General features: G+C 41.1%; 1 protein-coding gene across 2 annotated transcripts; it reads right to left on the bottom strand.

Moving 5' to 3' along the window:
- Positions 1–6,278: 6,278 nt before the first annotated feature.
- On the bottom strand, positions 6,279–8,341 carry Vmn1r44 (vomeronasal 1 receptor 44). 2 transcript variants are annotated; one of them, XM_006505380.2, is made up of 2 exons: positions 8,283–8,341; positions 6,279–7,242 (listed from the first exon to the last, which is right to left on the bottom strand). In XM_006505380.2, exons 1-2 carry the CDS (start codon positions 8,288–8,290, stop codon positions 6,279–6,281), a joined length of 972 nt encoding a protein of 323 aa, XP_006505443.1. In that variant the 5' UTR covers positions 8,291–8,341. The 2 variants fall into 2 exon arrangements, with proteins under 2 accessions (XP_006505443.1, NP_444457.2); NM_053227.2 differs by lacking the exon at positions 8,283–8,341 and having other exon boundaries at positions 6,279–7,211.
- Positions 8,342–19,851: the final 11,510 nt, after the last annotated feature.

Here is a 19,851-nt window from a genome sequence, read left to right as displayed (position 1 = left end):
TTTACAAATACATAAACAGATTGAAATTAATATCTGGATGCGTTTATATTTTAAAAAAGAACAGTAGTCCACTTTCCCAAAGGCAAAGGTTTTAGAGGGTTTGTTGACTAATTAAATATTTCAGCATTTGCTAGAGTGTATGTCTCCTTCCTATCCTTCATAACCAGCTTTGACTCTCCCATATGTGTCCTTGTTAGAACACTAATTTTACAGAAGGGGAGAGTAGCACAACTCTCCCTCCCTAGATTACAAAAGAACCTCACAAAAGGGTAGACACAGGCTAGACAATATGGAGGACAATGGGGATAGTAGGGCTTAGATGGGTACATAGTATAAGAGAGGATTCCTGCACTTGAAATTCTAGAGCAATCCAGGCAGGAGCAGGGAAGCATTTCCCACAGGTGAGGAAATTTGACATGACAGGACCTGGAGAAGGAGGGGGAGGGAATCCTTAACTATAGCACTTCAGAGCCCACAACTCAGCTGGGTATTCACTTGGGCATCTTTTGCAGTGACTTACTACACTCACTAGTCTCTCCCCATCTCTTACCTCTCTCCTTAATTTCTCTTTCTCTTCTGTCTTCTAAGATGGCTACTCCCAGGTGTAAGGAATAACAAAGAATTTGATGCAATATGCAGGAGTCCTTCACAGGGCCATCAACTCCGTACTCCTGGATCTCGGAAGACGTTTTAGTGTTCTAGGCCAACAGAGTTTCCTAAACATACCATGCCCATAGGCCTTAGAGAGAAAGGGGCCTGGAAGACTCCTTTCATTCTTTTCTTGGCCTTCTGAAATATGTATGTAATACACATGTAAGTTTTGACTAGGAAAAGTCTGAGTATTAGTAAGCTGCCAATTCCTGTATCCTGTATCTCCAGATTTCTGCAGGATGTGAAGGAAGCAAAGAGAGAGCAAAGGGCCAGAACTCATTAAGAGACCCAGTACAAACCAACTGCAGGGCACAGGCAGGAAAACCCTCCCTTAGGTTTGCTTGGAGAAGTAATAAGACCTCACTAGATAATTAAAGCTTGTGTGATCACACAGAGATGCTGGCTACTCTGAAATGAAACAGAATGTCATGGCTTTCAGAGTTAACTTCAGGTTTCTTGGGCTACACAGCAACAGGCATGGGATTGGAGAGGCCCCAGTGTGTCTCTAGAGGCAACTTTACCTGGCACTCTTAGCAGTGGATGATATGGATCCAGAAGTGAAGAAAAACCATAGTGGAGGGCTAAGGGCACCAAGCCACCCACAAAACCTTCTACCAAAATGTGTCCTGCCTACAAGATATTCAGGGACAAGAATGGAACAGAGAAGAAGGGAATGACCAACCAATGACTGGCCCAACTTGAGACCTACCCCATGGGTAAAAAACAATCTTTGACGCTACTAATGATACTCTGTTTTCGTGTAGACAGGAACCTAGCACAACTGTCCTCTGAGAGACTCCAATGAGCCTTAAAGACCAACAGAGGCAACTAACCTGGATCCTTGGGGCCTCCCAGAGACTAAACCACCAATCAAAGAGCAATCACTCAGCCAATGGAAAGAGATGCAGAAACCACATCCAGAAACTAGATGGAGCTCAGAGACTCTTATGGAAGTTGGATGAAGGATTGAGGGAACAAAAGAGGACAGGGACTATGCAGAAAAACCAAGAGAGTCAACTAACATGGACCCTTTGGTACTACCAGAGACTCAAACATCATCTAAAAAACCAGCACAGGCTGGACTTAGGGCCACTGCAAATATGTAGTAGATAAGCAGCTTGGTCTTCATATGGGTCTCGCAAAAACTAGAGTGACAGCTGTCCATGGATCTGTTGCTTGCCTGTGGCTACTGTTCCTCTAATCGTGCCTCTTGTCTGGCCTCATTGGGAAAGGATATGCCTAGTATTACAGTTTGCCAGGCTGGAAAGAATGATACCCACATAAGGATCCCCTTGTCAGAAGAGAAGGGGAGAGAGGAATGGTGGGAGGACCTGTGTGAGACTGTAATTGGAGAAGAGAGTGACTGATATTGGAACGTAAAGTGAATAAATAAATAAAATTTAAAAATAATCCTGTCATTTTCAAAAAAGATGCAGTTTGAAAAAATATATAAAAACCAAACACAAAGCAAAGGACAGGAATGAGACAGCATGTATCAAGAGCTACTACAAGGAAGGAAGATTGTGCATTTCCACCAGCAGAGGAAATGGAAGAGATATTTATTTCAATTAACAGAACACAAAGATTGTTTCTCCCAAGCTCTGGAACTTATCAGTTCCTGGTGCCTCACGGGTCAGGGAAGATACCGCATCTACTATGTGTTCAATAATTAGTTGCCTGCATCCTCTTCCTCATAATCCCTCTGCTGACATTTCTTAACATATAAGAAAGGACCGACAACACCAGTTTGTAACCTCTGAGGGTGAATTGGGAGACAAAGAAGTAATTAGGCAATACTGATAGATACTTTGCAGCAATGAGAGGATACCCTCTAAATTATAAGATTGGGGGTGGGACTCACCTCTAAAGATCCTGAAATAATTTAAAGTGTTCAAACTATAGAAGTCACTTAAAATACTTGTATTTGCCATATGACATTTACAGCTACAAACAGAATTTATTATTTAAATTTCAAATGGAAACATCAATTCTCTGATATGTTTGTAAATGTACATATATATAACACAAAACTTTTACTCTGCTAGTCGAAGTGAGTCACTGAATCCAAAAAAGAAAGGCGGCCCTAAATTTAATGCAATATAATTTGGAGAGTCTAAATCACAAAATAAATGTCCTTTAATGAAAACCCCCATTTTTGCAAATCACAGTCCCCTGTGCTGAGGAGCAGTCAGAGCTTAGCGTCACCTCTGCAGATGCTGAAAAATTCCTGGCAGCCCCTGAGTTTCTTCTCCCACATCCTGCCTGGGACCGGAACACCTTCTGATTCTGCACTTGGGTACAGGACACTTACCCAGATGGATGTGGCAGAGCAGTATGCTATGCCTGTGGAGATCTGAACACACTTCTGTCACTGGTGCCTTTAATGCATCTATTCAGACTATAATTTAAATGTCTGTATATGCTATGTCTTGTGAGGGTATGCCAGTCAGTGCCTGGCAAATACAGAAGTGGATGCTCACAGTCATCTATTGGATGGAACAAAGGGTCCCTAATTTAGAAGGAGCTAGAGAGAGTACCCAAGGATCTGAAGGGGTCTGTAACCCTATAGGAGGAACAAAATATGAACTAACCAATACCACCTCCCCCGCAGAGCTGTGTCTCTAGTTGCATATGTAGCAGAGGATGGCCTAGTTAGCCATCAATGGGAGAAAAGACCCTTGGTCTTATGAAAATCATATGCCCCAGTACAGGGGAAAGCCAGGGCCAGGAATCAGGAGTGGGTGGGTTGGGGAACAGGGCGGGTGAAGGGTATAGGGGGCTTTGGGGATAACATTTGAAATGTAAATGAAGAAAATATCTAATAAAAAAAGAAAAAACCAAAATGTCTATATATGATAATAGTCTACTGAGGGGTCCACCAACATGGCATCCCTGCAGAAAATTTTTGCCTGCATCTTGATTTTACTGTATTTTCTCCTAGATAACAGCACACCAGTGGTAGGGGAAGCTCATCAGATTTTACTCATAAATTCCTATGACACATCTACTAGAGGAATAAAAGGGTAATATAGTCAACCAAAACTTTGTTCATTCTTAATGTCAGATGTACTTGATCTTTACTTGTTTCATACTTTTTACTTTCTCTGCATTAAGATGAAGGACTGTAGAAGCTCCCATGAGTTGCCTGTGGCTCTAGAAGTGTTCTTCCTGGTGTCATAGTTGAGAAAGCTATAGTGTTTGCCATTCCCTCTGACAGTCAGCACTAGTACTGTTCTGACACTTGATTATGGAATCTCCCTGTAGGTTTTATGCTATTCACCCAGTAATAAGAATGCAGGTTAATTCTTTCCTGTATTTTCCATGTGTTTATTTGGGGATTTTTGGTTTGGTTTGGTTTGGTTTGGTTTGGTTTGGTTTGGTTTGGTTTGGTTTGGTTTGGCTTGGTTTGGAGAGAGAGGGGGGTATAAGATATATGTGTGGATAGATATAGATGACATAGACATAGATATAGACATAGACATGGACATGGACATGGACATGGACATGGGCATGGGCATGGGCATGGGCATAGGCATAGGTATAGAATATAGGTATGTATAGATACATTTTTCTGATACAGGGTTTCTCTGCATATCCCTGGATGTCCTGGAACTCAATCTGTAGACCAGGCTTGCCTCCAACTTAGAGATTTCCCCTGCCTCCAGCTCTTGAGTGCTAGGATTAAATACATGTGCCACCAACATCAAACCTATCTGGAAATTTTAAAAACATTCTTATTCTTATTTTTATGTTTGGTTTGTGGCTGTTGTGTAGTAATGTAGACTCAGTTCTGTAGCTCATGCTGACCTTGAACTAGTTATTCTGCTGTTTCAACATCAGAGTTAATGACCTGAGTCACCAGGCCCAGCACTGCTCATGTGTTTTATACAACTTGCAGTTTTATGGTTTCTTCTTCATCCTTCATTCTTGATATTTTAAGTGTTCTCTCAGGTTTCCTAGTTAAATACCATTCCAATTGTCTTTTTTTTTGGGGGGGGTTACATTAAAACATTTATTCTGTTCCATGACACTGTCACCATTGTGGAGGAAATGGCTGCTCAGCTCAGAGCAGCTCTACTCATACAAAGTTCTGAGCAATGACCAGCACCTTGGAATATTCTCCTTCCCTTCTGCAAAGGCTGGTCAGGATAGGTATTTTAATTTGCATCCCTATGAGGTTGTCATTGTCCTCAATGAGGACCAAGTTGTTGACATGCAACCTGCTTGAGGCTTCCTTCATAGAGAAGACAAAACACACAACAGATACTCTCCAGTCTATCTCTCTCCTCCAATCAGTTTCCAGTTATTTCTTTAGAGTATACATGCCATCACTGAATTCACTGGATTCTAAGTGCAGTAGGGTGCATGTAGGTGACATTTCCTCACTTTGAGTGACAGATAACAGTTTTGCTGTGTGAAGTGTGCCTCTTGGTATGTTCAGCATTGTGAACTGTGTTTCTCTCTGAGAGTGTTCAGCTGTGTGAAATGTGTGGCTGAGTTTGTATTCCCCTGCATGAAGTCTGCTCTGGGGAGTTTTGGTTTAATCTCAAGTATGCAGGCATGCTACAAGCCAACTGTCCTCATGATATTTATTGAAGTTTATTGATGTTTATTGACACTACAGCTAAGAAATTATCTATTACTAATTTACTATTTAAATATGGATTTTTGACCCCATGTAAAGTACTCTTTTTATCATCTCTATCAATTTGACTCCTGTAAGATCTGTCCTTTGTAATTCACTGTGCTTGTGTCTCTCTGGCAGAGTTTTTATTCAAGATGTTCCTGGAGGGCTAAGTCTAACATTCCTCAGTATGGGTTGACTGTGATCTGATCCTACATCCTGACATCAGCAGACACTTGCTATTCCTAACTTTAATGATTTTAAATCTGTCTATCTGGGCATCACTGTGCAAATGACAGTATGGTTCTCTGGATATATTTCTGGCTCTGTGTGTGTGTGTGTGTGTGTGTGTGTGTGTGTGTGTGTGTTCTGGATCATGTGACAAATGGCTCTCAAAATAATGTTTCCTTATTATTTTGCCAAATATGAACAACTAAGGCAAATTAATTATTGGAAATGTCATGGCTCCCACGTAGATAGGTCATGGAATGTGTCAGAGAGATGGTTCCACAGTAAATCATCCTGATCCTTAGAAGACTCAAGGTCTACAAACACACGCACTGGGTGGGCCATAAGGGCCTATTGATGGAATTCCAGAGTACCTGACCTCTATACTCCATGAGCACCTGCACTCAAGTACAAACACAAACACACATATGCACACACACACATGCACACAAATACAAACAAACACTGATTAATCTTAAAAATATATATCCTTGTTCAGAACTTAAAAACAACGTGAAATCCAGGACAAACGGGAGCTGTCTCACAGATCTCCTTTGAAAATGCTCTGAGAGAAAGTTCATGTGATATCTGAGAGGGTATGTGATTTAATTTTCTTTTATATAATTGTCATCCATAGAAAAAGTAACAGATTTAACAGAAAAAAATACTTTCATGTATCAATTTAAGATGCAGAATGTTACCACTATGCCACCATCCATAGATCTGATGATAACATATTGGATTATATTCACAGTCCATACCCATCACTGAATAATCAAATATTTGCTATTCTGCCACACATTGACCTCAAAAACTTAATTATATGCTTTTCAGTGCAAATAAACACAAAAGGGCTGACTGTGACATAGCTATGGGACACAATAATTTGGAAACAGTACAATATTGAGCCATCCTTGAACTTCATCCTTGAGTGGAAGATAACAGTGTCCAAAATGTAGAAAACCACAAAGAAACTCATGAGCAGCAGGATGGTCCTGGTGGCCCTTTGCTCTGGGGATGCTTTTGAAGAAAGGCTGGTGCTGCGAAGATGCTGGGCCTGCTTCTTGTGCCTCCATAGGAGAGCCACCATGTACCCACTGGACAGGGCCATGAGACTGATAAGAAAGGTTTCCCTGATGGCTACCGGTGTGGAAAACATGCTTGTTCTGGAGTAACTCATGGGTAGAAGTGAGCAGGACTGAGTAACATACATAAAATTCTCTGAGGTCAAATTGGGGGTCACAGTCATTGATACTAAAAAGTGACTGCTGAAAGACATATAGAGAACACAGAGGAAAAGAAAGGCACCTGAGATGTGATGGGGATATTTATGTTTAAACTTTGCTAAACAAGAGTTTCTAGAACTAAGTGTGATGGTCCAAAGGACATTCAGCAGACAAGTAGCACAAAGGGTGAGGCCCCTCAGAAACCTGTGCAAATAGATAAGGGATTGGCATGTGGTAGAATCCCATCTCCCCCAAGGCATAAACATGTCCACAGCTATGAGTCCCATAGTTATAAGCAGCATTAGTTGAGTTAGGGACAAGAAAGCAATGTAGAGATCAATGGGCTTATGCCTGTTCTCACCAAGGAGCATGCAGAGGTAGGCTATAAAAAGGATACTGTTAGCTGAGATCCCAACACTCACTTCAGCAAGCAAGGTGATTTTTATGTTTGTGTCAATGTGGAGTAAGTTGGCTTTATTCATTGTATGTGGGTAGGAAGAAAATAGCAAAAATCTGAGGAGAAAAGAGAAAATTTTTCATTAAAACATATGCCCTTACCCAGAAATGCCAAACAACACTGAGCTGGCAGCAAGGTGTCACATCATCCTGATTCTACATCACTAACAATTGTGTGCATCATCATGGGCTACCTCCAAAAATAAAGTTTCTTATACATTAAACATTTCCTTGAGTTTTATGAATCATTCCATCTCCTGGTCCACTGGTTTGGATTATTCTTGGGTAAGAGCTGCATCTCACTTGATTGTCAGACACACAGTAGCTTTACATATCTGGTGAATTGGAATGGAGATGATTGCACAAAAGTAGAAATGTACCTCCTGGAGGACTGTGTGCCCATGGGTTCCAGTGCACAGTGTCATTTTATTTCAGTGTCTGCTTTATTCTGCTCCAGCAGGCCAAATATTCATTCTCCATTCTGTGTGTGTGTGTGTGTGTGTGTGTATGTGTCTGTCTGTCTCTCTCTCTCTCTCTCTCTCTCTCTCTGTGTGTGTGTGTGTGTCTCTCTGTCTCTCTCTCTCTCTTTCTCTTTCTTGTGTGTGTGTGTATTCATTTGTGTGTTTCCCTCAACCCCATACCAACTTTGTTCTCTTTCCTCTCCCCTCTTCACTCTCCTCGCTCTCTATTTCTCAAACAGCATTTCTCTGTATAGCTCTGGCTGTCCTAGAACTCACTCTGTAGACCAGGCTAGCCTCTAACTTAGAGATCTTCCAACTTCTACCTTTGAAGTGGTTGGGTTAAAGATATGTGCCAACACTGCCTGGCCAGGCCAAATATTCTTAATAAATCTCCAGAACAAATGATTACCATTTTGGACTCTGGATCAAATTCTACCCACTGTCATTTCCTCAGAGTGTGACCATAAGCACTCAGAGCTACAGTCTCTCCTCTAGAACATATGCACAGTCAGTCCTGTACCTATATCAGAGGACTCTAGGTGTGAAAAGACATGCTGTATACATACCCACCAAACATGGAACTTTTTCAGAACAATCTCTATAAACATGTCAGCTAATAGTTTTCTCATGCAGTACCTTCTCATGTAGACTGGGAGAGACAATTCATCTCTGTTAATGACTGATCTGCAATTTTTCCCTTCCTGAAACAGAAAAGACAAAAATGATCAAAACTATAGAATGATGGAGTGAGGTTCCCTCTCCTAACACTTTGAAATCTTGGTCTTTTTCTAAATTTGAAATGACTCTACATCCAACCTATGACTTTAATCTTTTGCCATGATGCTTCTGAGAAAAGATCCCAAGAAACAAATGTCAGTGTGATCATACTCTTACTTTTCTCTTTTGACATGTAAAATCAGTGTGGAAAATAAAATTTCAATTATAATAGACTCAGGGCCATCCCATTCTAAGGTCATGATTAAATGAAAAGTATCACCCAGTCTTCAAGGAGAGGCTCCATAGGAGTCTTCCACCTCCTATGTGCAGGAGCCTTCTCCAGATTTCAGAGAAGCCTGACCAAAGGACATGAGAAATGCAGTGGACATTTTATGTAGAACTTATCATTTCCTTTAATGAACATTTAGGACATATGAGGCATATAATGCTAAAACAAACAAACAAACAAACAAACAAAACAAAACTTCCCAGACACGTAGTAAAGAACTATCAATTGAAAATCAAGGGTATGTGAAGAAATAATTTCATAGTTTTTAGCTGATATTGTTCTGTAATATAGTATATTAATAAGTAAAAGTGTTTAAAATATTCTAAATATTTATAAGGAAAACTTCTCTTTGCATGACAAGAAGACCAGTACAGGAAACCTTGGGTCTACATTCAACCCTGGCAACTCAGGGAGCTTGACTGTGTTTTCCCAAAGCTGTCAATGTTGGTTCTGGGCTTTCTGGATTTGAAGAAAGTGCTCTAGGGACAGGAAAATGCAGTCTAAGATGTGGGCAGGTGGAAGCTGATATTTTCTGACTTTTGGGCATCTAGTCACAACTAGAAAATCACTCAGAGCTTTCCTCTTAGCACTGCTTTCATTATGTCACATAAGTTTTTGTATGATGTGCCTTCATTTTCATTAAATTCTAAACGTCTTTAATTTCTTTATTTCTTCCTGGACCAAGTTATCATTGAATAGAGCCTTATTCAGTTTCTACATTTATGTGAGCTTTCCATTGTTTTTGTTGTTATTGAAGACCAGCCTTAGTCGCAGGTGATCTGATAGGACACATGGGATTATTTCAATCTTGTATCTGTTGGGGCCTGTTTTGTGACTGATTATATGGTCAACTTTGGAGAAGGTACCATGAGATGCTGAGAAGAAGATATATTCTTTTGTTTTAGGATGAAATGTTCTGTAGATATCTGTTAAATCCATTTTGTTCATAGCTTCTGTTAGTTTCACTGTATCTCTATCTAGTTTCTGTTTCCATGATCTGTCCATTGTTGAGAGTGGGGTGTTGAAGTCCCCCACTATTATTGTGTGAGGTGCAATGTGTGCCACCGTACCTTTCTCTCTGTATCCCAGTCGAACCACTATGTGAAAGAAACCACCAAACAAACTTAGTTCAGAAACAATGGTAACTCAATTGTTGGCACAATTAGCATCCTAATCTTGTAAGCCATACTGAATCTAAATCTTCCAATGGAAAACCCTGACTGATCCACCATTAAAACCAGGAGACACTAGCAGCTACATCTTGTCCTGTCACTATCCCTATCTAAAAGGCCCTAAGTCTCTCCTGCTTCCTCTTCTCCTCTGTCCAATCCAGAAGTCTGGCCTACTTGCCCAGTGATTGGTCCCTTTATTCATTTGGGAGAAAGGTTCACAAAAAGTCACCCGAGTACATGACTCATTCCTCAGTCCAGACAACCCCTACTGAGGAAGCAGAAATAACATAAAAAATACAGGCAGTACCAGGGCCAACCACAATATAGCCAAAAGCTGGAAAGAACACAGATGTCCTTCAATAGAGGAATAGATACAGAAAATGAAATACATTTACACAATGGATTATTACTTGGCTATTAAAAGCAATGACTTTGTGAAGTTATTAGACAAATGGATGGAAAATATCATCCTGAGTGAGGTAACCCAATCACAAAAGAACACACATGGTATGCACTCACTGGTAAGTGGATGTTAGCCCAAAAGCTCAGAATGCCCAAGATACAATTCACAGACCACATGAAGCTCAAGAAAAAAAAGAAGATCAAAGTGTGGGTACTACAGTCCTTCTTAGAAGGGGTAACAAAATACTCACAGGAGCAAATAAGGAGACAAATTGTGGAGCAGAGACTGAAGGAAATGCCATCCAGAGACTGCCTCATGTAGGGATCCACCCAATATACAGTCACCAAATGCAGACACTATGGTAAAGTGGGCCAATCACTAGGTAAGTAGGCAGGACTTCCAGGTTGGAAAGAGGAGAAGAGGAAGCAGGAGAGAGTTATGGACTTTTGGACATGGATATTGACAGGACAAGATGTAGCTGCTAGTGTCTCCTAGTTTTAATGGTGGGTCATGCCAAGAAGTGTATGCTGACAGGAGCCTGATATAGCTGTCTCCTGAGAGGTTCTGCCAGAGTCTGATACATACAGAGGCAGATGCACACAGCCAACCATTGAACTGATCATGGGGTTCCCAATGGAGGAGTTAGAGAAAGGAGTGAAGGAGTTGAAGGAGTTTGTAACCCCATGGGAAGAGCAACAATATCAAACAGCCAGAGCTCTCAGTGTCTAAACTACCAACCAAGGAAGACACATGGAGAGACCCACAATCCAGACATATATATAGCAGAGGGTGGCTTTGTAGGGGCATCAGTGGGAGAAGAGGTCCTTGATCCCATGAAGGCTCTGTACCTCAGTGTAAGGAAATGAGAAGGTGAAGAGGACAGAGTGGGTATGTGGGTAGGGGTACACAATAATAGACGCACAAGAAGGGGAGAGGGGATAAGTAGTTTCTGTGGGGAAAATCATGAAAGGGGATAACATTTGAAATATAAATAAATAAAATATTCAATAAAATAAATGAAAAAAGGAAAATCATACAGAGAAGTTGGGAATGAAATGTTGGGGGGCCACTAGACTGTGCAGAGGCAAGGACCATTGGGAGTTTGTGGGCTGAGGACAGAATCTCACTCTAGAGTGGGTCTGGTAGCTTTTGCTTAGCTCAGCTGTAAAGGAAGCAATAGTTGCCTGGAAGCAAAAAGAAGCCTTCTACAAGAAACTTAGATGGCAAGGCTCTGTAGGCAAAAGTCATCTCCATGCTCCCTATGGATCATGGTAGATGAGAGAGACTTTCCTTACTTCCAAACTGTTTATTGGTTGTTCATCATGAAAAACGGATGCAAACCTATTTCTCAGCGTGGCCCAGAGATTAAATGCCTTTGTATGAAGGAATATCTAAGAGGGGAAGCTTATTGGCTAAACCATCAGGACCTCAAAGTCCCTCATTAACATGGACTCTGTTTTTGGCTACATGGCTGATGTGATACAAGTCAGGAATCTGACAGGAAGCTGGGAGGCACATATTCTTCCAGATGTGTGTACTCAATTTCCACGGTGTCAGACATGCTCTAACTTACCAAGTTTCCTGGCATGGTACACTATCCCACAGAAAACCACAATCAATCAATATGTAGAAGTTGTAGACCCCAGTCTCAGTGGATCCATCTACCATGATTTCCTGCAGCCAAGGCTCAGAGAACACTGCAGAGATGGGTGGAAAGATTGAAGAGCTGGGAGATCAGGGAGTTTGCTGAGAGATTGTGCATCCTGGTCGTGTTAAGGAGATGTGGCTGCCTAAACATGAGCTAAACAAGGACAACAATTAGACATGCCAAGGTACAGGACAGCCCAACACTCAACCTATACAAAGAACTACAGGCAGCTAAAGAAAGCGAAGAACAGGAGAAATCTTTGGTTGGTGGTTTAGTCCCAGGGAGCTCTGGGGGTACTGGTTAGTTCATATTGTTGTTCCTCCTATGGGGCTGCAAACCCCTTCAGCTCCTTGGGTACTTTCTCTAGCTCCTCCATTCAGGACCCTGTGCTCAGTCCAATGGATAGCTGTGAGCATCCACTTCTGTATTTGTCAGGCACTGGCAAAACCTCTCAGGAGACAGCTGTATCAGGCTTGTGTCATCAAGCTGTTGTTGGCATCCACAATAGTGTCTGGGTTTGGTAAATGGGATGGACCCCAGGTGGGACCGTCTCTGTATGGTTATTCTTTCAGTCTCTGCTCCACATGTTTTGTATCTATAACTCCTTCCATGGGTATTTTTGTTCCCCATTCTAAGAAGGATCCACACTTTGGTCTTCCTTCTTCTTGAGTTTCATGTGTTTTGCAATTTGTATCTAAATGACCAACCAAAGAAAACACATGGAGGTACTCATGGCTTTAGCTACATATGTAGCAGAGGATGACCTAGTTGGTCATCAATGAGAAGAGAGCCCCTTGGTCCTGTGAAGGTTCTATGCCCCAGTATAGGGGAATGCCAGGGCCAGGAAGCAGGAGTGGGTTGGTTGGTAAGCAGGGGAGGGGTGAGGTGGTAGGGGAGTTTTTGAGGGGAAACCAGGAAAGGGGATAATATTTGAAATGTAAATAAAGAAAATGTTGAATAAAAAAAGAAAAATAATAAAATGCTGTTTCGGCTGAAAAGAAGAAGAAGAAGAAGAAGAAGAAGAAGAAGAAGAAGAAGAAGAAGAAGAAGAGAAGAAGAAGGAGAGAAGAAGAAGGAGGAGGAAGAGGAGGAAGAGGAGGAGGAGAAGCAGCAGCGGTGGCGGCAGAGGCAGAGGCAGAGGCAGAGGCAGAAGCAGCAGCAGAAGAGGAGGAGGAGGAGGAGGAGGAGGAGGAGGAATCATCTTCTCCCAGGGAGAGCATACCAATTGGGTGTCCAAAACCAAATGTCAGCACAGAAAACACACAAACAAGTAACATTACAGACTGAGCATGTTGTATTTATGCATTCAAGAACATGTATTATGTAATAAAGAGAAGCCATGGAAGCAAAGGACAGCATTAGGGGTTATTTGGAAGGGTTCTGGGAGAGATAGAGGAAAGGTTAGCTCTTGCATTTGTACTATAATCTTAAAAAATAATAAAGAAATATAAAATGAACCAATAGGGAAAACGTTAGAATTCATAAACACTGGATATGAATTTATAATTCAGAGTTGATATAGATAGTTGTTAAAAAGCATTTAATAATTTGGTTTTGTGAAATAGGTTGGAATGGAGGATGGAAAAGCTTAGAGGGAAGAACAAGAGAACAAAATGCACCTGGAGCAGGAAATGTCCAGAAGAATCTTGAGCATTCCTTCATAAAGCAATTGTAAAGGTTTCAGCTACTCAGGAGCACATAGATAGCCTCTGTTCTGCATGGACCCAGGAACCCATGAGTAGACACTATGTCATCCTTCAGTGACATAAATCATAGACAGCCTAAGATCCATTGTATCATCAATAGGCCTCAGACAGGTGATCATGGTTCAGAAAAAAAAAAAAAAAAAAAAAAAAACATGACCTTACCTTGTCATTTGGGGAAAAGTGAAGAGTACAATGGAAGAGGGACATATCTCTGTAAAACCACTGCATGCTGGTGCTTATGTCCCTGTGGGTACATTGCATCCAGGGAAGGAAAAGGCAGAGTGTCTGTGTTCTCCACTATAACATGGATGTAGCCAACCTACACCCTGATGCCGAGTAAAGAGCAGGGTTGAAGGCAGGTCTGATCAAAACTCATCTGTCCCTATGTTTATGAAACTGTGTGCTTGTGTTTGTCATTGTCACACCATTCACCCTTACCATGCTACTATTGCTTTTACCCCTGCTGGGCTTCCCTGTAGAATGGACTGATCCTTGGTAAGTTGGGACTAGCTCTGCTACATGGAAGTAGGTTCTGTTTAGAATGGAGTTACATCAGGCAGCATTCCTTATGTAAAAATTCTACTTGGACAACTGCTTGGAAGACAGTGGGGAAGGAGCCACCAGTGACTCAGATAAGAAAAGCCATCAGTAAGCAGATATCAGTACTGTGTACAAAGAGGAAATGAAGAAAAGAAAATATGTGGGTATGATGGGGAACACCATGAAGAATACTTGGGCTAAGAAATGGCTGAAATTCTTTATTGTCCTATGAGCTCACATTTGAAGCAAGAATGTTGCAGTATTTCAAAGCATATCTTCAGAAAATCCATAGAAGAAAGAGTAAAGAGACAGAAAGTCTCAGAGAAACCTTGTCACAGGCCTCACAGGCCTGATAGGAGTTTTTTTTTTTTCCAAATACCTGCTGTTCCTACAGAGACCCAATCATGTTGTAGGAGAAACTTTCCCTGACAGAAAGAACCTGAGATGTGATGGATCCCAAGTTGGTAGAAGGGGTTACAGGCCTCCTTGCCCAGCAGCTTGGACTCTTTGTAACAAAAAAATGAGATATATTTCTGTTTATTTGTTCCAACCAGCATAAGAAAATACAGTTTGCAGAACTGTGGGAGCTAGTAAGAGAAGCCAGATCTAGAAAAAGCAACAAAATCCAGGTATTGCCATTATTTGAGTGTTTTGCAATTCTTTTTCCCAAGCTTCATGAGTCACATATTCCCGCTCTTAAAGTTCAGCATAGACTTGATATTTCATAAATGGAAACCCTGTCCATTAACTGAGACGTTGCATGGTGCAGATCTGAGACTATGGATAGTCTCTGAGTTCTGATAGCTCTAGATGAACTGGGGATAAGACACAGCACACTGTGAGCCTGTCCACTGTGCAGCTTTGAACATACAGCTTCATTTCCTTGGAAAGCTTCTGTCTTAGTTATGGTTTTATTGTTATGGACAGACACATGGAAAAGGCAACCCTTAGAAGGGTAACAATAAATTGGGGCTAGTTCACAAGTTCAGTCCACTATCATCAAGGACATAACATGGTAAGGTCAAGACAGGCATTGTGCAGGACCTGAGAGTTCTACACTTCTTTCTAAGGTAAGCAGGAAAAGACAATCTTCCAGTAAGCTAGTAAGAGGGTCTCAAAGTCCACCTCCACAGTGACCTACTTCCTCCAAAAAGTCAATACCTACTCCATTATGGTTATATCTTCTAATAGAGCCACTCCTTGGGACAACCATATTCAAACCACTACATTCTACCCCCTGGCCTCCATGGGCTTGTTCAAACACTGGAGTCCGTGAGAGACATACCTATCCATAGTATAATAGAAAACACATCTAGGCAAATTTCCAATGTCTTAATCATCTATAGTAGTCTCAAACATGCAAAAACTCCAAAGTTCATATTCTCTTCATGTTCATCCAATCACTTAACAATAATCCCCACAGCAAGACAGGAAACCAGCTGGGGAAACTGAAATCTTCAATTCTATGTCTGATGTCAAAGTAGTTTTCAAATCTCTAAGTCCTTTTTCATCTTTGTTGACTGCCACAAACTTCTTTTCCTGGGCTATTTCCACTCCCCATTAGCAGATTTCCTCAGCAGATATACCGGACCTATAGCAGCTTGACTACCTTGGGTTCTCCAAAACAATTTCAATATTACAGGTTCTTCTTCCAATGTCTGGAATCCACTCCTGATATTCTGGGCTCCCCCAAAGGGCTTAGGTCACATGGTAATATTCTTTTCCCCTAAAACATCTAGAGACAAGCTTCCTCTGTTCAAATCACCCTCAACAAAAAAGGCTTTCATATTCCTAGTAAAATGGCAAATTAATTCCCACTTACAGCACTCCAAATTCAAAGTCCCAAAGTCCACATTCTTCCAAACAAAAGCATAGTCAGGCCTATCACAGCAATACCCCAGTCCTTGGTACCAACTTGCAACATACTTAGAGTTTTACTGATATGAGCAGACACCATGACCAGGGCAAATCTAAGAAGGATCACATTTAATTGGCACTAGCTTAGTAATTCAAAGGTTCAGTATCCAGGAGCATAGTACAGGAAGAGCTGAGAGTTCTACATCTTGTGCCAAAAGCAAACAGGAAAAGATTGCCTTCCAGACACTAGGACAAGGGTCTTAAAGACTGCCCACAGTGACACACTTCTTCCAAAAAGGCCACCCCTATTGCAACGAGGCCATATCTCCTAATAGTGCCATACCTTGGGCCAAGGATATTTAAATCACCACAGCTTCAAATCTCTGAATTAGACAAACCAAAGAAGTCAAGTCCAAAAATAATTCTACACAAACACAGAGCTGAATACACTTCATTAAGATGTGGATTTAAGGTTTCCATGACAACAGGAGATCTGTAGGAAAACATAAGCCAGGAAATTCCCTGTGTGACTTTAGAGCTAACACAGAGAATCATTGACTTTAGAAAGACGAATTCAAAGCAAAACTCTATGGAACTGTGCAAAACTGATGAATTTTAGGAGTTGCAGAAAATGAATATCCTTAGAAGAAAACACATTCATTACCCATGCAGAACACAGTCCCCTGTACTGAAAGGATGTCATAGCTCAGCTTCTCCAGTGCAGATGCTGAAAACTTCCCTATAGCTCAGGAACAATTTCTCTCTCAGCCTACCTGGGACCAAACCACTTGTGATTCTGCACTTGAGTGCAGGACACTTACCCAGATAGACATGGACTCTTCATGAGGAGATCTTACACAGGCTTGGATTAAGGGAGTTTTTAATGCATGTCAGCTCAGCAAGTTGTAATTTTAGTTTCTGTAGAATGTGACAAGTTCTCACTGGAGAGCAGGGAGACATGGCATCCCAGTGGAGCATCTTCCTTTCCTTTGATCTTAATCCCTGTGACCTGAATTACAGCCACCTGGGGAGGACTGGGCACAAACTTTGTCTGAGTTAACTTGTAATACATGTAGGAAGGATCAGAAAATCCGCACAAACTAAACTCTAGCTTTGCTCATTTTGAAGCTCAGGTATAATGAATCCCAAACCATTCCATACTTTGTGATGTGTCTGCTCTTGGGTGAGAGACTCCTGGGCCTTCCATGACTTCCCATCAGCTCTGAGGCTTTCGCCCTGCAGTCTTAACAGGCAGCCTTCTGCTGGGTCAGTCCCCATGTGGAATATCTGGATTCCGTGTAGTATTGGTTCTATGAGCCTTAATTTCCATATGTTCAGCTTCAGGATTCAAGCTCTGAGTGAAACTTACAAGTAAATTTAAAAGGAAATTATAGGAAACTGAAGAGGGAGAGAGGCACAGCTGGAGGCCTTTGGTGAGGAATTCAGGGGCCCATGAAAGCATCTTAGTGCAGGCTTAATCTAAAACCCTAATATCACCCCCTGTTCACTCTCTATTCTATGCATGGGTTCAATATGTGAGTTCTCATTAAGAAGAGACCTTAACAGAATGAAATCAATCTGCAGGCTGAAACTAGATTTTCAGTTGCAGCAGGACATTGAGATTTTCATGAAATGATGAAAACTTGGCATCAGAAGCTGGACAGGGATCATAACAAAATTATGATTTGACTGTTACTCCAAATTTCTATCAAGAGATGCTGTTATCAAAGATCAGTCTTCAAGGAGATTATAGGGGAAGTTATGTTGATACCCAGAACACAGACAAGTTGAAGGGGCTGAACTCAGAAAACTGATGCACTGCCAGTGAAATCCTGGTTAGGTCTCAATGTTGACATGTTTCACAGAGCAAGCTTGATGACTCTCCTTCATTCCTATAGTGTACCATTCTGTATACAATTCTGATGAGTTACAATGTACCATGATGCTTTCAACAGAGCCAATATGGGTCCTTGATCCTCAACTCTAGGTTATACATAAGCCTCATTCTTTTATAAACCACAGTCTCAGATATTTGTACTCAGAAGAAACTATGCATGTTCTAAATTTACATAGTGAATTCTCATCAAGGATAGTAGAAAAAGGCTTTACTGAGAACAAGGAGAAGAGACAGATAAGCTTGATGCTAACATCTACTTTGTTAATCTTTTTCTAATGAAACTACCCAATATTTATTAATATTAATTGCAGTCAGTCACAATTACCTCTGTTTGACATATATTTACTCATTCAACCCACATTAGTATTGAATCAAGCTCTATTATAAGAGAGATTTTGCTGACAACTAAACAGGAAGGAGCAGACTGAACAACTTGGCCAATTCAAACAAGTAGTAAGTGAGATGCTGAAATGTTATGCCTGTTATGTAGCATTTCCTCCACAGTTAAAAGGCTTCCATCTTGGAGGGAAACTTTCTGAGTCATAGAATGAAAGTGAAATACCAGGATATACTAAGACAGGATGCTGACAAGAAGGTGAGACAAGATGTTCTAGAGCAGTGGTCCTCACCCTCCTAACACTGCAGCCCTTTAATACAGTTCCTGATGTTGTACAGACCCAGACCCATAAAATTATTTTGTTGCTATTTTGCAGCTGTAATTTTCTTATTGTTATGAAACTTTTTAAATTCATTACATATTTTTGTCTACATTTTAATCATCTCAATTCCTTTTATGTATTGAGAATCTCTTCAAAGTATCACCTGGAAAGAATGAAGCCTATGGCCAATGTGATGAGGTAGGAAATAGGAGATGGGACATCCAGGATAGACACACACACACACACACACACACACACACACATATATATATATATATATATATATATATATATATATATACACAAAGAGAGAGAGAGAGATACCACAAACACACAAACACAAAGAGAAAGAGACAGAGACAGAGAGACAGAGATACATAGAGGCAGAGAGAGAAATTTGAGGACAGAAGCACAATGGATACAGACAAGCTGTCCAACTCAGCGGATTGACATTAGGGCACACTGTGTCTGGCACAGTGTCACAGGCTGCATCTGAGGTGTGTTAGAAACACTGAAAAAGGGAAAAAACTGTCATGGGTCTGAGAGGGCAGATAAGGTTAGTCTGAAGATTTGCTAAAATTGCATGTAAATATTAAAGAAAGGAGCAAGAAGACTAAGCATTAATTCTTACTCTGTAAGGATATTTCTTAGTCACCTTGCATGTAAGATTCAGAAAGAAGCACTATAAAACTAGTGAACTTGTTCCACATTTGAAAAAATAAGAGAGAGAGATGTGAGTTCTTGGTTTCATATTCCATCTGCCAAGCCTACTGCTTACTGACATGCATTCCCACCATGACAGTGCCATTAGTCAAATGAACTGAATATTTCCAAGAGGTTAAGGAAGATCTGACTCATGAATGATTCTGTAGGGAACTAGCCAAATCTAGAATGAATGTGTGTAATTGCCATTGGCACAGCACTGTCAATGACCAGTGGCCCAGAGCCATAGTAAGGTCAAATTCTTCCCAGGGTAAAGATCAGTGGAATGGCAAAGCCTTCCTCTGGTCCAAGTAGGAGTGTTGTCAATGTGCAGAAAATATTCACCATAGCCTCCCCTTGTCCAGATGTTTACACCCTGAAGACTGCCTCCTACAGAGACAGTTCCTCCTGAGAGAGGCTAAACTTGCCTCCCTGTTCAACTGTATGCAATAACCTGCTTCTTTGTTTATCTGTATTCAATAGCACCACTTCTTTTTTCAACTGAATATAATATACACACTCAGCTTATGGGGTACTTTGGCTTCTCCATCAGAGATCCCAAGCCAATCCCAGCTTTTCTGTATGTGTTTGTGTGCCTGTCCTTTTTTCATTTCC

This window comes from Mus musculus, chromosome 6 (genome assembly GCF_000001635.26).
Source record: "Mus musculus strain C57BL/6J chromosome 6, GRCm38.p6 C57BL/6J".
Lineage (NCBI taxonomy): Eukaryota > Metazoa > Chordata > Mammalia > Rodentia > Muridae > Mus > Mus musculus.
Note: the sequence above shows the minus strand (reverse complement) of the source record. Positions and strands in the feature narration are given on the sequence as shown.